We start from the raw sequence: 21,178 nt of genomic DNA on the forward strand, positions 1-21,178 counted from the left end.
GTAGCATGGGGAAGCCCACATTAGTGCTTCAGCCTCCCCACCCCCCAAAGCCACCCACCCACTCACAGGACTGGAGCACACAAAATCTACTAGACTGCCCCTCCTCCCCCAGGCTCTGGTGCCTCCTCCTCAGTCGGGGGCTTCTCGCTTGTGTGCGGCCCCCAACCCAAAAAAGGTTCCCCAGCCCTAGTTTAAATAATACGTTTAACTGGTTAGCCAATGAAATGGGATTTTACATCCCTACTGTCTCCATCTGCACATTCTGAGTCTCCTTCTGGCTGCCATTTAATTCATGGAACCCGTGTCTCTGGTGTCTTTGGTCTGTAGGATGCAACCTTAAACAGCTTACATTAATGAACAGAAGCAGCATTGTGTGTGTGTGTGTGTGTGTGTGTGTGTGTGTGTGTGCGCGCGCGCTTATTTTACATTTCAGCCTGTTGAAATGGTTACAAAAATAACAAATTATGCACAAAGCTAACCAAACTATTTAACTATGGCTTTCTTGTAACTATACATAAAAATGCAAACACATTTATAAAAATTAACGTTTTGTTAATATCACATTTACTGTCTGAGGTTTCCCCTACCATTTTTCTTTGAATAACCCCCCCCCCCCCGTAATTACTAACGGAAATGTTTTGGTTTGCCACTGCTTTATTTGTTGAGGACGAAATACATGTACACATATTAATGAGACACCAACTCGCAGGCAAACGGCTGCTTTGACACGGCCTCTCTGTTACTCGTAGTAGAACTCTTGCTCATTTTGGGTCAAGCACCAGGCCCCTGGTTCAGGCTCCTTCTTTCTCCGACAATCTGGTGCCTTCATCCCGTACCTGACGTTACGGTCTGTGGGGGTTCTCTCTGAATCTGCCATGCCAGCTACCTGCACAGAGCCAGGGCAACACACAAGGGGAACACATGCACACAACTGAACCGCTACAGTCACCGGGCAGAGGACAATGGTTTCTGGAAAGGGAACAAGGACGGACGTCACAAAACGGTGGGCGAGGTGGCAGTATTGCCTTTGTTATTCAGGGGGCTGACTATGGAGGATGATGAATAGGAAAATTACTGTCAGCTGGCAGCTTTGCCACTGAAGTGGGAGATTCTCCACTGCCTAGTACATATAACAGACCAGCTTTCAGAATACTGATAGAAATGTAGCCGTGTTAGTCTGGGGTAGCTGAAGCAAAATGCAGGACAATGTAGCACTTTAAAGACTAACAAGATGGTTTATTAGATGATGAGCTTTCGTGGGCCAGACCCACTTGATCTGAGGAAGTGGGTCTGGCCCATGAAAGCTCATCATCTAATAAACCATCTTGTTAGTCTTTAAAGTGCTACATTGTCCTGCATTTTGCTTCAGCTTTCAGAAGAGACTGGAAAGACACCTGCAGCAGCCCAGGTGTGGATGCTTGTTTTGCAACAGAGGAGACTCATGTTGCAATCCCTTCTCCTCAGGCAGAGACGCTCTTGCCCACAGCCCAGGTCCCTACCCACTGGGATGCGCCGTGCGGAAGGCTGTGCCATCATTTCCTCCGGCCAGTTAGTGAATCTAGTCCTGTCTGTTTTTGTCAAAGTGCCTGAGCGTGAAAATAAACATCTGGGGTCAAAACAATCCACTTCCTCTGGACATCACTGAAACATTTCAACGGGTCCTGTTTGCTTTCAACTATTTACCAAATCTGACATCAATTTGCAGAATTTCACTTAATCCCAAACCTCATCTTTTTAGGGCATAAAATCTATTTGTCCAAAAAAAAAAAAAAAATCAGCCAGCTCCAGTCAAGGCTCTGAACAGGGTCTATCTTATGTCCATAAAAACATAAGAATTGCAAGATTTTACCAGAGCAAGGGACTGATGTAATCCAATATCGGCCTCCAATGGCAAGTCTCAAAGCATAAAAACCCCACAGTAAACAATTTCAGAATAATCTGTCCCTTGGGGAAGTTTAATTCAATGCCCACTTGTTTTGCATTATGCATCTTCTTTACCATTCCTTTCTGTGTACCTTTATCATGTCCCTTGGTATTCTTGCCTCCGGCTCACTACTTACAAACCATCTGCTTGAGAGTTAGCCCAGCAAACAGCTGTATGCAAAGAAGTGAAAATGGTTTCCCACTGGGGAATCTACTTTGAAGGGGGAAGGAAGGGCATAGTCTGGACATGTGTGTAATGCAAGGCTTTTTCATTGAGCAGACAGGTGGAAGGAGAAAGTATCTGTCCACATTAGCCACAAAACCAAGCTTTGGAGTTTCAGTTCATTTTAGCTCTGTGTGCAAGGTCCATACACACGGTAGAAGAGTGTTTTCTCCAGCGTCCCCCACACCCCTTCATGTGCATGCATAGTTTGGGGCCCCAGCAATTCCACCAAGACGTTGACAGAGACTGGACCCATCCTTGTGTTGACAGACTCAACTTCATTGCCATCCATGCAGGTGAACATGTACATGCACGCTGTATTAAGGGCTTCGTCACTGGAGCAACTACTCAGGCAAAACTCCCAGTTTAGTCCTATTTGAAGTTAATGGGAACTTTGCTCAAGCTAAGACTCGGGTCTAACTTCACAGTAAAACTAGTCCTGATTACACTGTCCCTCCTTCCTGTGAACAGAAACACTTCTTGGCGCTTATGTACAAATAGTTGCATTTTCCCTATAAAGTCAAAGGCTAAGTGCTGGACAGATTCTCTTTTAAGAGAAGGGCCTTAGTGTTTCTTAGCATGCTGACTCCAGGGACTTCCCACTATTGCTTTGTGGATAACTTGCTTAGTGAGAGACGGGGCTCAAAATAATTAAATTTGAAATAACTTCCGAAATAACAAAAGTGAATTAGCGTGTCCCTACAACTGTCCCTACCTGTCCGAGACAGGTTCCGTTAATGTGGACACGCTACCTCGGACTTAGAGCCCCAGGAAGCACTGGGGAGTAATTACTTGGAATTACTCTGGGGAGTAGTTATTGCAAAATAGCAGCAGCGGAGTGTCTACACTACTGCTAGTAAGCGTTATTCCCTGAGGAAAGCAGGAGTACACATTTCAGAATAACGGGCTTGGAAGTGTGGATGCTCCACTTATTATTTCAAAATAAAGGGGGTTAAATATCACCATAGCAAAGGTGACCTTGTTTGAGGTGATATTTGGTATAAAGAAAATATCTTGTCAGAATGTCTCTCCTTTCAGAGTGGAAAGGCCAGAGCAAAAACTGAGGAAGGTTTGTGTACCTGATCTGCTGTGAGTAGAGGCTCTTCATTAATACCAGAGTCATTTTCACTCTTCTCATTGAGCTCTTCCTCCTCCTTCTCGTGGATCTGAAGGAAAAAACCCAAACCAAATTCTGATTGGTCAGCAGCAGGTATATTCCAGCTTGGGTCTTCAGTCTAGCATTGATTCTACTCATACTGTCCCTCTAGAAATCTGAGATGCATCTGAAAATGAGGTTCACTGCTTCTTCAAAATCCAAGTGTACTCAACCCCTAAGCATGTCTGACCATCTCTTGCCTAGGAATGTGGGAGAAGAATGTTGGTAGGAGAAGGGGGACTAACAGAACAAGTCAAAGGTGGAAATGTGTAATCCACCATCAGCTTCAATGCTGGTGGTTTTCTAGGGCTATTAGTTTCTTCTCATATAATGAGTTTTAAAAGCATCTTACGGCTTTGCCATTTCACACAACAGTTTGAAACTATTTCTAAGAAATTAATCTCAAACATCACAAAACGTCCCTATCTGGGAAAGGGCAAAACTTGCTGATCCATGCCTGTTTGGGCACAAAAAGGATTTTGCCTTCCTTGATTCATGACTTCAGTCCTGCAAGCTGCTGAGCATTCTCACCCAAATCCAGCAATGCAATTAAGCATATGCTCAATTTTGAGCACATGAGTAGCCCTATTAGAATCCCTCTGTCCTGAAAAAGCTCTTTGCAGCCCAGAGCAGATTAGCCTGTACTCGCCAGATGGATGGAATCAAGGCCAGGGGTCCTTCTTGACATGGTAATAGAAAGGAAATGCTTTCCGCTATTCTCCTCATGCGAAAGGCAAGTGTATTCATTATTATTTTAGTATTGCAGCACTCGGAGGGCACAGCTGAACTGCAAAAACCCCTGTGGCAGCAAGTCTCAAGCCCTCGTTAATGGACCTGAGACCACAGAGCTTGTGCCACAGGACAGAAAAATAGCAATTTCTACTCAAGCAGAACCCTGGCTCTGAGACCCTATGAGGTTACTGGTGTCCAAGTCAGCCCAGGGAGTTTCCTCCAAAATAATAAAAAGTTCTGGAAGTCCTGGAGTTTGCAATTCATCCAGTCCAGATGCATTTATAAGTAAATGCTTTAATTGGAGAGATGTCCATGTGCAAGCCAAATTCTTGCAGAAGATCCACAAATGGCTTAAATGTATCATGTCAGCTACCCACAACACATTCATTCATACGTCCTCTCACTATCCAAACCCTCAATATCCAGGTCTTTCCACTGAATTTAAGGGTAGGATTGCTCAATAGCATCAACTCTCCAGGGAAGAAGATATGGAAGCAGAGCTTTCTAGCTAGGTTTGACCCAGCTTGCTCGCAGCCATGATTATGCTGCTCTGGAGGAGAAGAGAAGGAAAAAGAGAGACAATTGTTTAGTGCCTACAGTACCTGACAGGGGCAGAAGGGTATGTCAGTTCTCATTCAATCTGACCCCGTGGGGCGGGTCTAGCAGTCAGAACATAACCGGCTTACCAAAAAGTAATTTTTCAAGTTGGAAAAACAAAATCCCCGGAGATGAGGTGGGAAGGGAGAGGGGAGCTGTAATTTGTTCTGAGCTAGTCTAAGTTTCTTCCCTGCATCTCAAAGGGATGTTTTGAAAAATATTACTGAATTTCTTAAAACCAATCTGAGGACTAGAAATAGGGGCAACCCTTTAGGAAAGATTAATGTTCAGTAGAGTAAACTTCCAATAATCTGGCAGTTTTGGGACTCAGGGGGTGCTGGATTATTGGCTATGCCAGAGTACCGGAAGGGAGACTGAGGTGTCTGGGGGGGATGGGGTCAGCGGGGGACTGCACAGCGTGGGCAGCACTCCAGCTGCTCTGCCCGCAGCTTCCCCAAGTCTGCCGCTGGTCAGTTTCAGCAGCGGTGGACTTGGGGAAGCCAGGGGCAGAGCAGCTCCAATTGTCCGGCTGGCCAGAGCACTTCTGGGTTCCAGTTGCTGCCGGACTATCAGGAGTGCTGGACCACTGGATGCTGAACAACTGGAGTTTTACTGTATATTAATTTACCTCCAAAGTGAGGGCTAATGAAGTCCATCTCCCCAAAATGTTAGTCATTTGGGCAATAATTGGTTTTACCGTTATCTTAGGGATGCCCTGATTACTCCTAGGAATCAGCATTCCTAATTTTTTCATATGTGGGGGTATGTCTACACTACCACCCTAGTTCGAACTAGGGTGGTTAATGTAGGCAACCGGAGTTGCAAATGAAGCCCAGGATTTGTATTTCCCGGGCTTCATTTGCATATTGCTGGGCGCCGCCATTTTTAAATGCCCGCTAGTTCAGACTCCGTGCCCACGGCTACACGCAGCACAAACTAGATAGTTCGGATTAGGCTTCCTATTCTGAACTACCGTTACTCCTCGTGGACATACCCAGAGAATTGCTATTCAAAAGCCCAATGTGAGAAAGTGGTCATAGTAATCAATGCCTGGGAGCACTCATTTAACTCCTCCCCCATTAATTTTATGTGCTGAGAGATGTCCAAAAGCTGAATTGTGCTTAGATGAGAGGGTAGATAACCTTAGGCTGTAGCCAACAGCGCTAGCTTGCCTTTATTACATGTACTGACTTGCCTTCATTATAATCTGCCTTTCTTATATTCAGCAGTAATGCAAGGAGCCTATATCCCCTCAGATACTAGCTTCAGCACTTAGCTTAAGACCTGAGGCCTATGAACTCTGGCATAAATGAATGACACAACGGAAAGCCCTCCAATTTGGGAGAGCTGAAAACAGGGTGTGCAAGGGGAGTTCTGAACTTTGTCCAGAATGACACCAGTCAACCACAGGAACACCAACTGAATCCACAGAGATGAATATTCTGACCACGCCAACCACAGAAACATGAGCAAACATCTGCGGACACCCAACCACAAGAGCGTCACGTCAATAACTTAACATGCATAAGAGTCTGGCGGAGGAGTCCTGAGCCAACATCTGACGAGGTAAGAGAAAGGTGATGCTCAAATAAATCTGTTGGTCTTTAAGGAGCCACAGGACTCCTCATTGTTTTTACAGATACAGACTAACACGGCGACCCCTCTGAGACGATAGTTTGAGATCATTCATAGATGAGCCTATAGGAGAAGGACCCTCCAACAGTAGTTGGGTGAGGGAATGGAGAGAAACCCCTATTGAATCTGTGTGAGTATAATGGATTATAAAAGTATCATTTAAGCCAAGGGACAGAAAGAGAGGGAGGGGCCAGTTTGATGATGCAAAGAAAGGTGCAGGTGATGAGGAAGATGATGGCTGACATTTCATATCATTCTGCTAGGGATGGAGTGAATGTATGGATGTTCAGGTGGGGTGTATCTGCACTGCACTGCACCTCGAAATAAGATACGCAGTTTGAGCTATGCAAATTGTGTATTGTATTTCAATGCTATTTTGAAATAGCTTATTTCATTATTTGGTGCTATCTATACAGCGCCAGATTTTGAAATAAAGCTCTATTCCAAAAGGTCGCTTACTCCTCATAGAATGAGGTTTACAGGGATGCCGGAATATCGAGCCCAAAATAAGAGGCATGCAGTTAAGACACGGGATAGCTATTTTGGGATACTCCGATCTCCTGAAATAGTACCCATGTAGGCCTGGTCTACACTACCACGGGCTGCTGACCTGCATTTTGCACTTTCAGCTACATGAATAATGCAGCTGATGTTGACGTGCTTAGGTCTGCTCATCACAATGTCTTCACCATGGTAAGTTGAGAGCTGATGCTCTTCCACTGACTCGGCTTACTCTTCTCTTTTTGGAGGTGTACCAGAGTTGACGGGAGAGTGCTCAGTAGTCAATCTGTTGAGTCTATGCTTGATGCAATAAATTGACCCCCACTGAATTGCTCGTTGCCTGTGACCCAGGCGAGTAGTGAAAACACGCCCTGAGTTGGAGTGTTGCAAAGGTGTTAATTCTTATAAATACAGAAGAGTTCCTATAACATGGGTGTTGCAACCATGCACATCAGGGTTCCCAAATATATCGTCATTGTAATAATACAGGGTCTAATCTTGGGACAAGAGCCTATCAACCCTTAGGGTACGTCTAGACTACTGGCTTTTGTCGACAGAGGCTTTTGTCGGCAGATACTGTCGACAAAGAACGTCTAGATTATATCCAGTTCTGTTGACAAAGCAAGCCGCTTTGTAGACATGAGAATGTAGACGCAAAGGACAGCATAGATGCAATAACGCCTTCTGTCGACAAAAGGCGTTATTCCTCTTAGAATGAGGTTTCCTGCTGTCAACAAAACTGCTGAGTTCTGTCGACGTTATGTCAACAGAACTTGGCGGTAGTGTAGACGCAGAGATAGTTTTATCGACAAAACCCTGTAGTCTAGACACACCCTTACAGTGATAACTGGGCATTCTTCAGTAACCAATAAATACTACCTATTCTATAGATGGAGTTACGAATCTGGAGCTCAACATGGAACCCTGAACAGTGTAGAGGGCAATCTCCCCCACAGGACAGACCACTCGCCTTCAGTGAAAATCAAAGTTGAAATCCAAAACCCATTCCATCAGAATGTAGTGTCTGTCAAACAGTGCAACTCATCAATAGGGACTACCTCTTCTTCCTCTGCTATTGGTGCTCTTTTCTGGTTCTTTGACATTACTGCTCTTCTTAGCAACGGGGGAAGGGCAGAAATAGACACAGACATCAATAGATGCACACATACAAAACACAACAACAAGAAGGAGCACTTGATGTCTTGCTGATCAGACTCACTTGGCAGGCCAGAGGAATGATAAACCCTCATGGGAAACCACCTCTCTCTCACCGTTAGGACTCCATGGAAATTGTAACGGTGTGATGAGGCATTACTGCGCCAGGAGGGAATCCTCGCTGAGTGTAACTGATCTGTCATTGGGGTTCAGAAGCTTTATACTGGGGTTAAGGAGGCTCTGCGAGTTGAATTGTGTTATAATATTGGGGTACTTGATGTTGAAATTGCAGTTGCACCGGGGCCCAGTGACTCACACTTTGTAGTGCGGACCCTGCACAGGTCCATGCCAAATTATTTCAGGCCCCTAAGCTCTTCCAGACTGTGCCTAGATCTGCCTACCATCAGCCTACCAAAGTAACAATGTTTAGATTAGCTACAAGCATGCAGGGGGAGAGGCAGGAAGCAGAAACACACAGGCTGTGTCTAGACTGGCAAGTTTTTCCGGAAAATCAGCCACTTTTCCAGAAAAACTTGCCAGCTGTCTACACTGGCCGCTTGAATTTCCGGAAAAGCACTGACGATCTCATGTAAGATTGTCAGTGCTTTTTCGGAAATACTATGCTGCTCCCGTTCGGGTAAAAGGGCCAGTGTAGACAGCACAGTACTGTTTCCCACAAAAAAGCCCCGATCGCGAAAATGGCGATTGGGGCTTTTTTGCGGAAAACCGCATCTAGATTGGCCACGGACTCTTTTCCGCAAAAAGTGTTTTTGCAGAAAAGCATCCTGCCAATCTAGACGCGCTTTTCCGAAAATGCTTTTAACGGAAAACTTTTCCGTTAAAAGGATTTTCGGAAAATCACGCCAGTGTAGACGTAGCCACACAGTATTTTGGGGGACTTAAGTAATTGCTTAAACCAGTTAAAGGATTAATTATATAAGGAGCAAGGTCTCCCCATATCTACAGTGCTGAGTGTTATTGTGTACTGTAAGAAATTAGGTATTAGGCGAGATAGTGGAACTTAGGTGAGTGAAATGAAGGCAGTCCAAACTGCTGGAGACCCAGATATGGTCAACCTAAACACAGTATAAAAACTAGCTAGAGATCATGAAGGAAGTTTAGTACAAAGGGAACATACACAGACTAATTTTCATCATCCTGACTTGTGGGGTTTGATCACATGTTTAATGTAAAAATATGTGATATGATTAATGTACCGGGGGAGTAGAGGAAGCTGTTTTACAAGTATCACAGACTCTTAATACTTGCTCAGAGTAATTACTCAAATGGAAAATGAAAAGCACAGAGACTCTCAACTTTCACCAAAACAGGAGATTAAAAATCCAGGAGACCAAATTAAAAAGTAATATAGAGGAGCAGTTGAATAAAAAGTATCAAAGAAACAAGGGGAAAAAACCCCTCCACTTACCAGAAAATGCCAAACCTTCCTCCTCCCACCCCATCTTAGTGACCATAATCGTGCATTCTGGCACACACATAATGTAACCCGCCAAGCCAACAGGCTCTGTGCCTTTTACTTGCCATTTCTAAGTGAAAAATGCCACCAGGAAACAACAGAAGTCATTGAAGCTTGACCAGCAGCTAACATGTTGCTATAGACACCAAAGGGAAAGTGCTTTTGACTCTGTCTAGAAGAAAAGGGGAAAACCTTCCACAGCACCTTCCCTACTGCAAGTTCTTCCTCCTGCTTGCACTTTCTCCTCCCAGAGTCTCCATCACACTTAATGTCCTCAGCTTCTTCTTCACACACTGTGCAAACAGAAGGGAAGCCTTTTTAAATCAGTCTCAACTGATTCTTAATTGTACCCCAGAGATTCTGATTAGCCTGGCTCCCTTGAGTCTGGAGACCTCCCAATTGGTTCCAGGTGTTTTAATTAGCCTGAATTCTCAGATTGAGTCTAGCAGGTTCCTTCTGATTCTGGATCAGCTCTTGTTAGTCTACCCTGGGAACAGGGACCTGTTTGATCTGGGGCTAATAGACTTCCCCTTGTCTACTCTCTGGCTTGACTCTGTCACAATGTGTTGGAATTACTTGTTTGTTTGTTAGTTACATGTTTTGTCTCACATGACTAGATTGTGATTATACTTTGGGGGAGCTTTTGTTGCCACGACAGTTTTAAGTGAAAAAGTTGGAATAATATTTGCAGTAAAATATTTTTTTCTTTGTGGTACTACACTATTTCATACTGTAATTACAGTTTAGCCATCATAGCTGTATCTCTATAAGACATCAATTATTGTATCTTTTAAAATGTCAGTCATAAATATAGATCTATTTGTCCAAATGAACAAGTTAATTGAAACTAATTTTATATACATTGCCAGACAAACTCCAAATCAAAAGTTTGTAGATCTGTATTTATTTACACATGCATGCATGCATATAAAATGTTGATTTGAAGTTTGTCTGGCAATGTGGTCAGTTGCTTGGTAGAAATTCAGAAGCTTATATCTATATTTTCTATAATCTCTATATTAATATTTTCACTGCAATGTATTATTATATGAGAATACATAGGATCTCTCTTATCAATCATTTGGTTATAATAAAAATAAATGGAAATATTTAAAAAATCAAGTTGCAGCTAAAGTAACATGGTGTTGGGGTAAGCATCAAGATTATCATGTTTCTTCATCTCATTATACTGGGATGAAATCTTGTTAATTTTATTTTGTATTTCGCTTTTGTATCTTGTTCATATTGTCTACCCCTCAAGTATGCAAAAGAACTTGGTGGTTTTATACAAGGAACGAGGCCTTTGCAAAGGTACACTGAACCCTTGAAGCTAAGTTATTTGCCCCATGAAATCTAAGAGACATAATGGAAACAGGTTCTCAGACTATGTCTACACTACGTGTTTTGTCAGAAGAGGCAATGCAAATAAAGCACTGATTAGCATTTTGTCATGCTTCATTTGCATAATCTATTCCGATCCGTTTTTGCGCAAGAGGGTTTTGTGCAAAAATAAGCAGTGTGGACACGTCTGTTTTGTGCAAACCCCCCTTTTAGTGCAAGATCCTTTTGCGCAAAACCCTCTTGCGCAAAAAACGGATCAGAATAGATTATGCAAATAAAGCACAACAAAATGCTGATCAGCACTTCATTTACATTGCCTCTTCCAACAAAACACATAGTGTAGATGTAGCCTCATAGGTTACATCTACACTGCAGGCTTCTTGCACAAGAAGCACTTCCATGACATAATGAAGGAGTGCAGGGACTGGGATGGAGGCAGAAAGGAACCTGGGGTAAGGGAGAGGGATGCAGGAGATAAGGGTGCAAGTCCAGTCCCCAGCACTGTCTAGATCATCTCTGGCAGATGTCTGTCCAACCGGCTCTGTGGATGACAGACTTTGCAAATAAATAATCGATGTATAATGAAGAGATTGGGCAACAGGGGGCGATACATATACCAAAGTATCATCCACAGAGAGCATCATGTTGGGCTGTCCGGCTCACTCGGACGCCATGAGAACATTGCTTGGATTGCAATGGCTAAAGGGTCTGGAGCAGACCCAAACAGAAGAGGAGAAAGGGGGAGGCTCTTTCGGGCACTAATCTATAATGGAAATAGGGCAGAGATATACAAGCTTAATCCAGTCAATACATTAGCTAACAAATTCAAATGTTGCTAATATATAAAAAAGCCAGCCCCTTGCGATGCGGTCAAAGGCTTTGTTGGCATTTAAAGAAACGACAATGAAGGATTCTTTAGAATCTCTCAAAACAGCTATAACATCAATCACCTGAGCTATGTCTATTACAAAAGAGACCTGATTGACATGTATAACATGTGAGAGAACTTTGCCAATTGCATAAAAAAGCTTTAGCCAAAATCTTATGCTCACACTGATTAAACTGGCCTACGTAATCCAGTCTTCCCCGAATTTAGGAATAACTGAAATTACAGCTTTGCAGAGCAGGCAGGAGAGTTTGCTCGTTCTTGGCCTTGCTGAACATATTCAATACTCTAGATGTTAAAGTTTTAGCGGACTTTGTGTAAAATTCAATACGGAACACATCTGCACCCGGAGTCTTTGCAGCCTTCATTGCTTTTATGCCTAAAGCCAGTTTCATGATTTCCCGGGGGCATCTAATAGTTCCTTCTGAGTCAGAAACCTATTGCAGAGACAATCCACTAAAAAAGTTACCTCTGGTATCTTTAGTGATTACTCTTCAGTTAAATATAGTTTAGAATAAAAAAGGGTTTTGTCCTATGACTGCAAAGGCGTTATCAGGTCACTCTACCTACAATATGGGCGAAACAATCTGTTCCACCGTCTATTTTACTGTAATTCTTAGAGTACCTTTCCAAAACCTGTTCTTGTGCATGACTTGAAAGCTTGTTTCTCTCCCAAACAGAAGTTGGGGTCCAATAAAAGATATCACCTCACCCACCTTGGCTCCCTTGGACCAACACAGCTATAACCAGATGGAGAACATACGACAATTCCTTGTAACAACTGTTTACATAGGACAATTGTTATCATGCCCCCCTTGGCCTTCTGTTCTCAAGTCTAAACATACAGCTCCTCCGACCCTCTCTCATAGGTAGAGCCTTGCGCAGATACAAAATTTGTATGGGTGGGCAGCAGAGGCAACATACAACCGCCTGTCCACACTCACCAGGCACCGCAGCAGGCAGACAGCACTGGCTGGAAGTGGGACAGGGGATGAGGGGACCTGCTGGCCAAGAGGTGGCGTGCCGCAGGGGAGCAGCTGGCCCCTCACACTGCAGCTCTGCCTGACCACCAGCCTTGCACATCCATCCCCGTTATCAGCCCCTGGACCTCCAACACTCTCTGCTGGTGGATGGGCAACTGGAAAGCAAGGGTCTGCCCAACAGTAGGACTGGTGCTGAGAGGGGACAGAACACCGTAGAATCATAGGACTGGAAGGGACCTCGAGAGGTCATCGAGTCCAGCTCCCTGCTCTCAAGGCAGGACCAAGCTCCATCTACACCATCCCTGACAGATGTCTATCTAACCTGTTCTTAAATATCTCCAGAGACGGAGATTCCACCACCTCCCTTGGCAATTTATTCCAATATTTGACCACCCTGACAGTTAGGAATTTTTTCCTAATGTCCAATCTAAACCTCCCCTGCTGCACTTTAAGCCCATTACTCCTTGTCCTGTCCTCAGAAACCAAGAGGAACAAATTTTCTCCTTCCTCCTTGTGACACCCTTTTAGATATTTGAAAACCGCTATCATGTCCCCCCTGAATCTTCTTTTTTCCAAACTAAACAAGCCCAGTTCATGAAGCCTGGCTTCATAGGTCATGTTCTCTAGACCTTTAATCATTCTTGTCGCTCTTCTCTGTACCCTTTCCAATTTCTCCACATCTTTCTTGAAATGTGGCACCCAGAACTGGACACAGTACTCCAGCTGAGGCCTAACTAGTGCAGAGTAGAGCGGCAGAATGACTTCACGAGTTTTGCTTACAACACACCTGTTGATACAACCTAGAATCATATTTGCTTTTTTTGCAACAGCATCACACTGTTGACTCGTATTCAACTTGTGGTCCACTATGACCCCTAGATCCCTTTCCGCCATGCTCCTTCCTAGACAGTCGCTTCCCATCTTGTATGTATGGAACTGATTGTTCCTTCCTAAGTGGAGCACTTTGCATTTCTCTTTATTAAACTTCATCCTGTAATACTTTGTAATACCTTGAAATACTGAAAGCCACTCCCCTTTACTATACACCCCAATAATAATAAGTTATGTGAAAATAGACCTCCTGCAGGTCGAGGGCTGCAAACCAGTCTCCCTTCTCCAACACGGGAATTATCGATACTAGGGTCACCATTTTGAATTGCTGCTTTAGAGGGTACTGATTCAATCCGCGAGGTCTAGAATAGGCCTCCAACCTCCCGTCCTTTTTGGGGTGAGAAAGTAATGGGAGTAGAACCCCTGGCATTTAACCTTTCAGGCCCCATTTCTGCTGCTCCAATGTTGAGCAGTCGATGGACCTCCCGTTTGAGCAGATCCTCATGAGAGAGGTCCCTGCCGAGGGACGGGGGGTGGGGAGTTGGGGCACAAGAGACTAAGCGTACGTGGCAACAGGGTGGACCATAGTCTGGCTGTTGCTAATGGTGCTGTGCCAAGCTAAGATGAGGATAGTAATGGTAGTGTTGGGCTGTGATGTCGGAATTCTGATCAGATAGGAGAAGACTATCTATATGAAAAGACACTCCTGGGAGGAGTACGATAATGTACTGGGAGATTTGGGGGAACGTGGAGAATTTGGTGAATTTCTCAAGGATGGCGGAGGTGAGCGAGAGGTATATCTTCTGTGGGGAGATGGTGAGGGATGATATCTAGACCCGTAGTGCCTGTTTTGGTCATGTAGACCATGATGCATGTCACTCTCTCTTAAACAGGGCGAATGTGGAGAAGTTAGTGCCAAAGATGGTGCCGGGCTTATATGTCTCACAGAGTCAGATTTGTGCCTTGTCTTCTTTGGTGCCGGTGGGCTGTATGGCATGTACGGTGCCAGCATCGGCTCAGTTGGAGTATGTGAGACTTGGTGCAGAAGTCGGCACCGATGGTGGTGGTGCCGGAGTTGGCGGCGCCGTGCCGGTCGGTGCTGTGGTTGGCGGTGCTGCTGTCACAGGCACCGAGAATGGCGGTGCCGCAACGGCTGGCGCCAGAGTCTCGAAGAGGAACATCCTCAGCCTCCTTTCCCTATTTCGGTGTGCCCCGACGGTACGTTTGCACAGTGAACACATTGCTGAGACAATGCAATCGAGGAACTGCTGGGAGCCGGACCACGCACGTGAGCAAAAGGGCGCAAATGGCTGGAGGCGTAAGCCGCGCATGTGGGGTCCAGCTGACTATTGCCCGTGAAAACTCTGATCTGCCTTACTGACCACTAATGTCTTTCACTAGAAGACCTAGTTTGATAAGCAGCTTTGGATTTCACATGTCTCACTTCACATACAAGAATCACACAGGCACAGAAGTAAGATGGACTGATTCCCCAGACAGGCTTTTTGATCGGTCAGTCACCACTTCATTCCTACTTCTTATATTTAATAAAATCACTTTTGTTTATCATCAAACCCAGGGTAAATAATGGTTATCGGGAGAGGGGGACCACAGCTGTGCAGATCTCTCTTGCACTGATAAAGGGAGCAAACTTTATGACCTTTCTCTGCGTAAAAGTTTTCTATAGAGCGAGACAGATTTCTTTGGGGGGTTGATCCCTATCTGGGGCTGTCAGGGCCTTGTAACGGAGCCCTCCCACAGCTGAGCTGTTCGCAGTGTCTGTGTTACTCTGCTGGAGGCGGTTACCCCAATCCTGGGGCTTGGCTGGCGGAGACTAGAGCTTCAGGCCCAGCACGACAGGGGGACGGAGCTCCTCAGAGAGCAGCTAGACAGGTTTAGTGGTACAAGCACCACGCTGGGTGCCAGTCTCGTGGGGAGCTCTGTGACCCAACCCATCACACCCCCGTCCCTCCGGGGGAAAGGTGAACTCTGCAGATGCTCCTCTGAACTGTGGGCCTGAATGGATCATAAACAGCAACTGAGTGGGGTGCAGCGAAGGGATGGGCATGTTAATAGGACTTTCAATTACTGGCCCTAAAACCTTACGGGACGAGACGCTGCCCAAGTTACTTGGCGCTTGGCCTTTTGCTCAAGGTTTATGTTTACGACCCTGCTTGGGGGGTTCCCAATGTAACGCTGGTCCTTCTGAGAGCAGGGTCTTTGCTGCTCCCTGACTCGGTGCTTGCGAAAGGGACGTGCTACCCCTCAGAGGAGCCTCCGGGGCATCTGCACGGGGCCCAGGTCACTGGACGGGCGCTCAAGTCAGCGTGGTGGCGTATTGTCAAGGAGGAACTCGTACATACTGGGCCTGGCCCTTGTGGCTGCCTGCTCTGCCTGGCACAAGGGTCACAGCATGAAGCACAAAAGCTCTTCCTGCCGAGGCCAGGAGAACACGCCAGGCTGCGGTTCAGGTGCATTGATTCAGGGCTCCCGCGTGCCGACGAGCTCACGGAGCGATGCCGTGGTGTGGCACATTCAGCTCTCAGCACTGGCATTCCAGTGAGGCGGCGGCGCCAAAAGAAAGCCGACGGCCAGTTGGGGTTAAAAGCTCCATTCTCGCTGTTGCAATGTTTATTCCCACTCACGTTTCTATCAAGCCCAGGCCCAGCCTTGGGGCAAACGGTGCCCTGCGTGGCCTGTATTGGGGTGCCTTGGAGTTCCGTTCCAAGCAGCAGGCATAAGTACAGTTTGATTCCTGTACTTGGGAGGGGAGCTAGAGGCAGCGAGTGGCCGGGGTGTATATCAGAATGCAGGCAGAGCTCAGCTAGCAGCTGTGCATGGGCCCCCCTCCTAGCCCTGCCCAAGAGGAAGTAGCTCAGGGCTGTGCACGGGCAGGCGGGTAGCTGAGGGATCCAGGAGGAGGCGGCTAAGGGCTGTGCCCTGCCTGTCTTGGGGAGGCGGTGGCAGGAGAGCGGAGGAGGCTCGCATGTGCTGTGCCCCAATCAGAGAACAGACGCTGACTAACCCAGCAATCCAAGGAGGCGCTTCAGTTGGGTTAGAATCATAGAATACTAGGACTGGAAGGGACCTCGAGAGGTCATCGAGTCCAGTCCCCTGCCCTCATGGCAGGACCCAGTACTGTCTAGACCATCCCTGATAGACATTTATCTAACCTGCTCTTAAATATCTCCAGAGATGGGGATTCCACAACCTCCCTGGGCAATTTATTCCAGTGTTTCACCACCCTGACAGTTAGGAACTTTTTCCTAATGTCCAACCTAAAACTCCCTTGCTGCAGTTTAAGCCCATTGCTCCTTGTTCTATCCTCAGAGGCCAAGATGAACAAGTTTTCTCCCTCCTCCTTATGACACCTTTTTAGATACCTGAAAACGGCTATCATGTTCCCCCCTCAGTCTTCTCTTTTCTAAACTAAACAAACCCAATTCCTTCAGCCTTCCCTCATAGGTCATGTTCTCTAGACCGTTAACCATTCTCGTTGCTCTTCTCTGGACCCTCTCCAATTTCTCCACATCTTTCTTGAAATGTGGTGCCCAGAACTGGACACAATACTTCAACTGAGGCCTAACCAGTGCAGAGTAGAGCGGAAGAATGACTTCTCGTGTCTTGCTCACAACACATCTGTTAATGCAGCCCAGAATCAGGTTTGCTTTCTTTGCAACAGCATCAAACTGCTGACTCATATTCAACTTGTGGTCCACTATAACCCCTAGATCCCTTTCTGCCGTACTCCTTCCCAGACAGTCGCTTCCCATTAGAGGCAGATGACCATTTTGCAGGGCCCAGGGCAGCCCAATTTCACGGGGCTCCCCTTTGCCATGGCGCATGAAGCGCAGGGCCCGGGGTGGCTGCCCCGCTCGCCCTGCCCTATATCCACCCCTGCTTCCCATTCTGTATGTATGAAACTGATTGTTCCTTCCCAAGTGGAGCACTTTGCATTTGTCTTTATTAAACTTCATCCTATTTACCTCAGACCATTTCTCCAATTTGTCCAGGTCATTTTGAATTATGACCCTATCCTCCAGAGCAGTCGCAACCCCTCCCAGCTTGGTATCGTCTGCATACTTAATAAGCGTACTTTCTATGCCAATATATAAATCGTTGATAAAGTTATTGAACAGACCCCTGCGGAACCCCACTTGTTATGTCTTTCCAGCAGGATTGTGAACCGTTAATAACTACTCTCGGAGTACAATTATCCAGCCAGTTATGCCCCCACACCTTATAGTAGCCCCATCTAAGCTGTATTTACCTAGTTTATTGATAAGACTATCATGTGAGACCATATCAAACGCCTTACTGAAGTCTAAGTATACCATATCCATCGCTTCTCCCTTATCCACAAGATTTGTTATCCTATTAGAGAAAGCTATCAGATTGGTTTGACATGATTTGTTCTTTACAAATCCATGCTGGCTGTTCCCTATCACCTTGCCACTTTCTAAGGGCTCGTCTACACTGGCCCCTTTTCCGGAAGGGGCATGTAAATTTCATGAGTCGTAGTAGGGAAATGCGCGGGGGATTTAAATATCCCCCGCGGCATTTAAATAAAAATGTCTGCCGCTTTTTTCCGGCTTTTAAAAAAGCCGGAAAAGAGCGTCTACACTGGCCCCGATCCTCCGGAAAAAGTGCCCTTTTCCGGAGGATCTTATTCCTACTTCAAAGTAGGAATAAGATCCTCCGGAAAAGGGCACTTTTTCCGGAGGATCGGGGCCAGTGTAGACGCTCTTTTCCGGCTTTTTTAAAAGCCGGAAAAAAGCGGCGGACATTTTTATTTAAATGCCGCGGGGGATATTTAAATCCCCCGCGCATTTCCCTACTACGACTCATGAAATTTACATGCCCTTTCCGGAAAAGGGGCCAGTGTAGACGTAGCCTAAGTGTTTACAGATGATTTCCTTAATTACTTGCTCCATTATCTTCCCTGGCACAGAAGTTAAACTAACTGGTCTGTAGTTTCCTGGGTTGTTCTTATTTCCCTTTTTATAGATGGGCACTATATTTGCCCTTTTCCAGTCCTCTGGAATCTCTCCTGTCTCCCATGATTTTCCAAAGATGACAGCTAGAGGCTCAGATACCTCCTCTATCAGCTGCTGGAGTATTCTAGGATGCATTTCATCAGGCCCTGGTGACTTGCAGGCATTTAACTTTTCTAGGTGATTTTTAACTTGTTCTTTTTTTATTTTACCTTTTAAAACTACCCCCTTCCCACTAGCATTCACTATGTTCGGAATTCCTACAGACTTCTCAGTGAAGACCGAAACAAAGAAGTCATTGAGCATCTCTGCCATTTCCAAGTTTCCTGTTACAATTTCTCCCTCCTCACTGACCAGTGGGCCTACCCTCTCCTTGGTCTTCCTCTTGCTTCTAATGTATTTATTAAAAGTCTTCTTGTTTCCCTTTATTCCCGTAGCTAGTTTGAGCTCATTCTGTGCCTTTGCCTTTCTAATCTTGCCTCTGCATTCCTGTGCTGTTTGCCTATATTCATCCTTTGTAATTTGTCCTACTTTCCATTTTTTATATGACTCCTTTTTTATTTTTAGATCATGCAAGATCTTGTGCTTAAGCCAAGGCGGTCTTTTGCCATATTTTCTATCTTTCTGACACATCGGAATAGCTTGCTTTTGGGACCTTAACAATGTCCCTTTGAAAAACTGCCAACTCTCCTCAGTTGCTTTTCCCCTCAGTCTCAATTCCCATGGGACCTTACCTATCAGCTCTCTGAACTTACCAAAATCCGCCTTCCTGAAATCCATTGTCTCTATTTTGCTGAAATTCTGTATTCTGTATTGGTTTACGGTATTCTGAGCTAAACGTTTCCCCCCTCCCCCCCCCCCCGACCTGCCATCAGGGGAGACAGGCTTCCCCTTGTAGGCCTCCTCCTCATGCACAATCACACAGAGCTAGCGGCTTCCTCATCTCCAGGGCTGGAGGATGGCCCCTGCCTCGCGATCGGGCTCTGCAGAGGGTCTGTGGCGCACCTGAGTCCGAAGAAGGGCTGATCCCCTCGCCCCCAGCCCTGACGAGCAACTAGTCCATCCCTGGCTCGTCCGTCCCTGCCTCAGCCTCCCGCTGCCCCTCCCTGCCTCCAGAGGAAGCCGAGCTGGCCCCCCCGCGGGCTGGACCAAGGCTGGGTTTGGAGACGGCACAGGGAATGGGAGGGAAGCTGGCAAGCCAGCCCCGTGTTGGAGTGACAGACAGGTGGGGGCCACTCAGGGATAGGGCCCTGCTGCCCCCACCAGCACCTCCGGGTGACTTCTGCTAAGGAGTCTTCATAGGAGGATGGTCCCAGAGGCCTCCCTCCGCTAACATGGGAGCCCCTCTCCCGCCCCGGCGTGCCAGGAAGCTCCTTCGGCTGCCCGATCACTCAGGCCCTGCCAATCTCACAACATGGGTCATGGCCTGTGACCTAACCTCTCCCTGCTCCTGGGAACGCCGCGTCGGGGGGGCTCCTAGCTCCCACGGGCAGTGGAGGGAAGGGACTGGCCCTCCCCTGCAGACGGCTCTGGCAGCGGGCGGGGGCCCAGACCTCCCCCAGGGGCCTTCCGCTGCTGCAGGACGCTGTTTGGGACTGGCCAGCAGCATGAGAGGGCCGGGGGGGGGGAACTGTGTCAGGGAGGAGGCAGCTCTTGCCCCTCCCAAGCTGGGCAGGAATAGCAGCAAGCAGCCCCTGGCTGAGTGATCCCAGCAGCAGAGGGAAGATCAGACCCCCCCACACCTCTTGGAACCTCCTGCGGTTGCAGGACGCTCTGCGGTTGCTGCCTTCAGAGTCCAGTGAGGGTGGCAATCCCCTGGCAACCCCCAGTCTCCCGTTGGGCCGGGACCCCACGGTTCCAACACCCTGAGATTTCAAGTGGAAACAACTGAAAATGTGAAATTTACCAAATTTTAAATCCCGTGTCTGTGAAACTGGCCAGGAGGGAGGGTGAATTTGGTAGGGCCCTGGGCCACCTTGAGCTGGTGTAAGATCTGGGGTCACGTGCCCCTGGAAAGGCAAGAGAGTGCGCAGTTATCCGTCTCTCTCTCTTCCCCTCCCCTCCCCACAGGCACGTTTCCTTCTCCTTCTCTTCCGCCCTCCTCATTTCTAGCCCCCTCCCAACTCCTCCGTTAGCCGCACACAGCCTGGCTGCTGAGAGCTAACTTTCCCAACTCTCTGTGGTTGTCAGAAGTCGACCCAACCCCCTTTCCTCTAACCCTACCCACTGATGCACTGAAAAATCCAATCCAAGTGGGCACCCTTCGCCTGTCTGTCGTGGGCTCAGAACGATGCTATGGCAAACCCTTCTTAGAAACGTGCCCTTTTCTGCCTGGCCCACCCTTGTCAATCTCCTTGAAGTTTTCCATTCCCGGAACATTTTGATGTTTTAGTTTCAGGTTCTAATTCGAAACAGAAAGAAACGTTGGAATGTATCGTGGAGATAAAACTGCATTTCTGGCCAGCTCTAGAAACAAGCAAACACACCAGCCCCACGGCCACCCGGACCTTTCGGAAGCCTGAGCCAGCGGACTCCCTGCAGGGCTGTGTGCTGTGCCGTAGAAATCACCAATCACTATCTGCACTGTGCAGAAGGCGGGTACCGGCTCCTCATCGTTCTAACTGTGTCATGGTGGAAGGTGGTACGGACACCCGCAGCGTCACTCTCAAACAAACAGCAGCCGCGCTGGCCAGGCTCCCATTACGTACATACGAGGCTCTTTCATTTGTAGTGCCCCAGAACAC

The 21,178-nt window shown here is 46.9% G+C and overlaps 1 protein-coding gene across 3 annotated transcripts in view; it reads right to left on the reverse strand.

The window, feature by feature from the left end:
* FEZ1 (fasciculation and elongation protein zeta 1) overlaps positions 1-21,178 on the reverse strand; it is a 71,267-nt gene that overhangs the window by 36,193 nt on the left and 13,896 nt on the right. For 2 of the 3 annotated variants that reach the window (XM_006122298.2, XM_075909460.1), the window contains exon 4: positions 3,226-3,312. The exons of the other annotated variant lie outside the window; for it this stretch is intronic. In XM_006122298.2, coding sequence (XP_006122360.2) covers positions 3,226-3,312 — 87 coding nt within the window. The remainder of the gene's footprint in view (positions 1-3,225; positions 3,313-21,178) is intronic. 3 annotated transcript variants of the gene reach the window in all.

This window comes from Pelodiscus sinensis, chromosome 26 (genome assembly GCF_049634645.1).
Source record: "Pelodiscus sinensis isolate JC-2024 chromosome 26, ASM4963464v1, whole genome shotgun sequence".
In the NCBI taxonomy this organism is placed as follows: Eukaryota; Metazoa; Chordata; order Testudines; family Trionychidae; genus Pelodiscus; species Pelodiscus sinensis.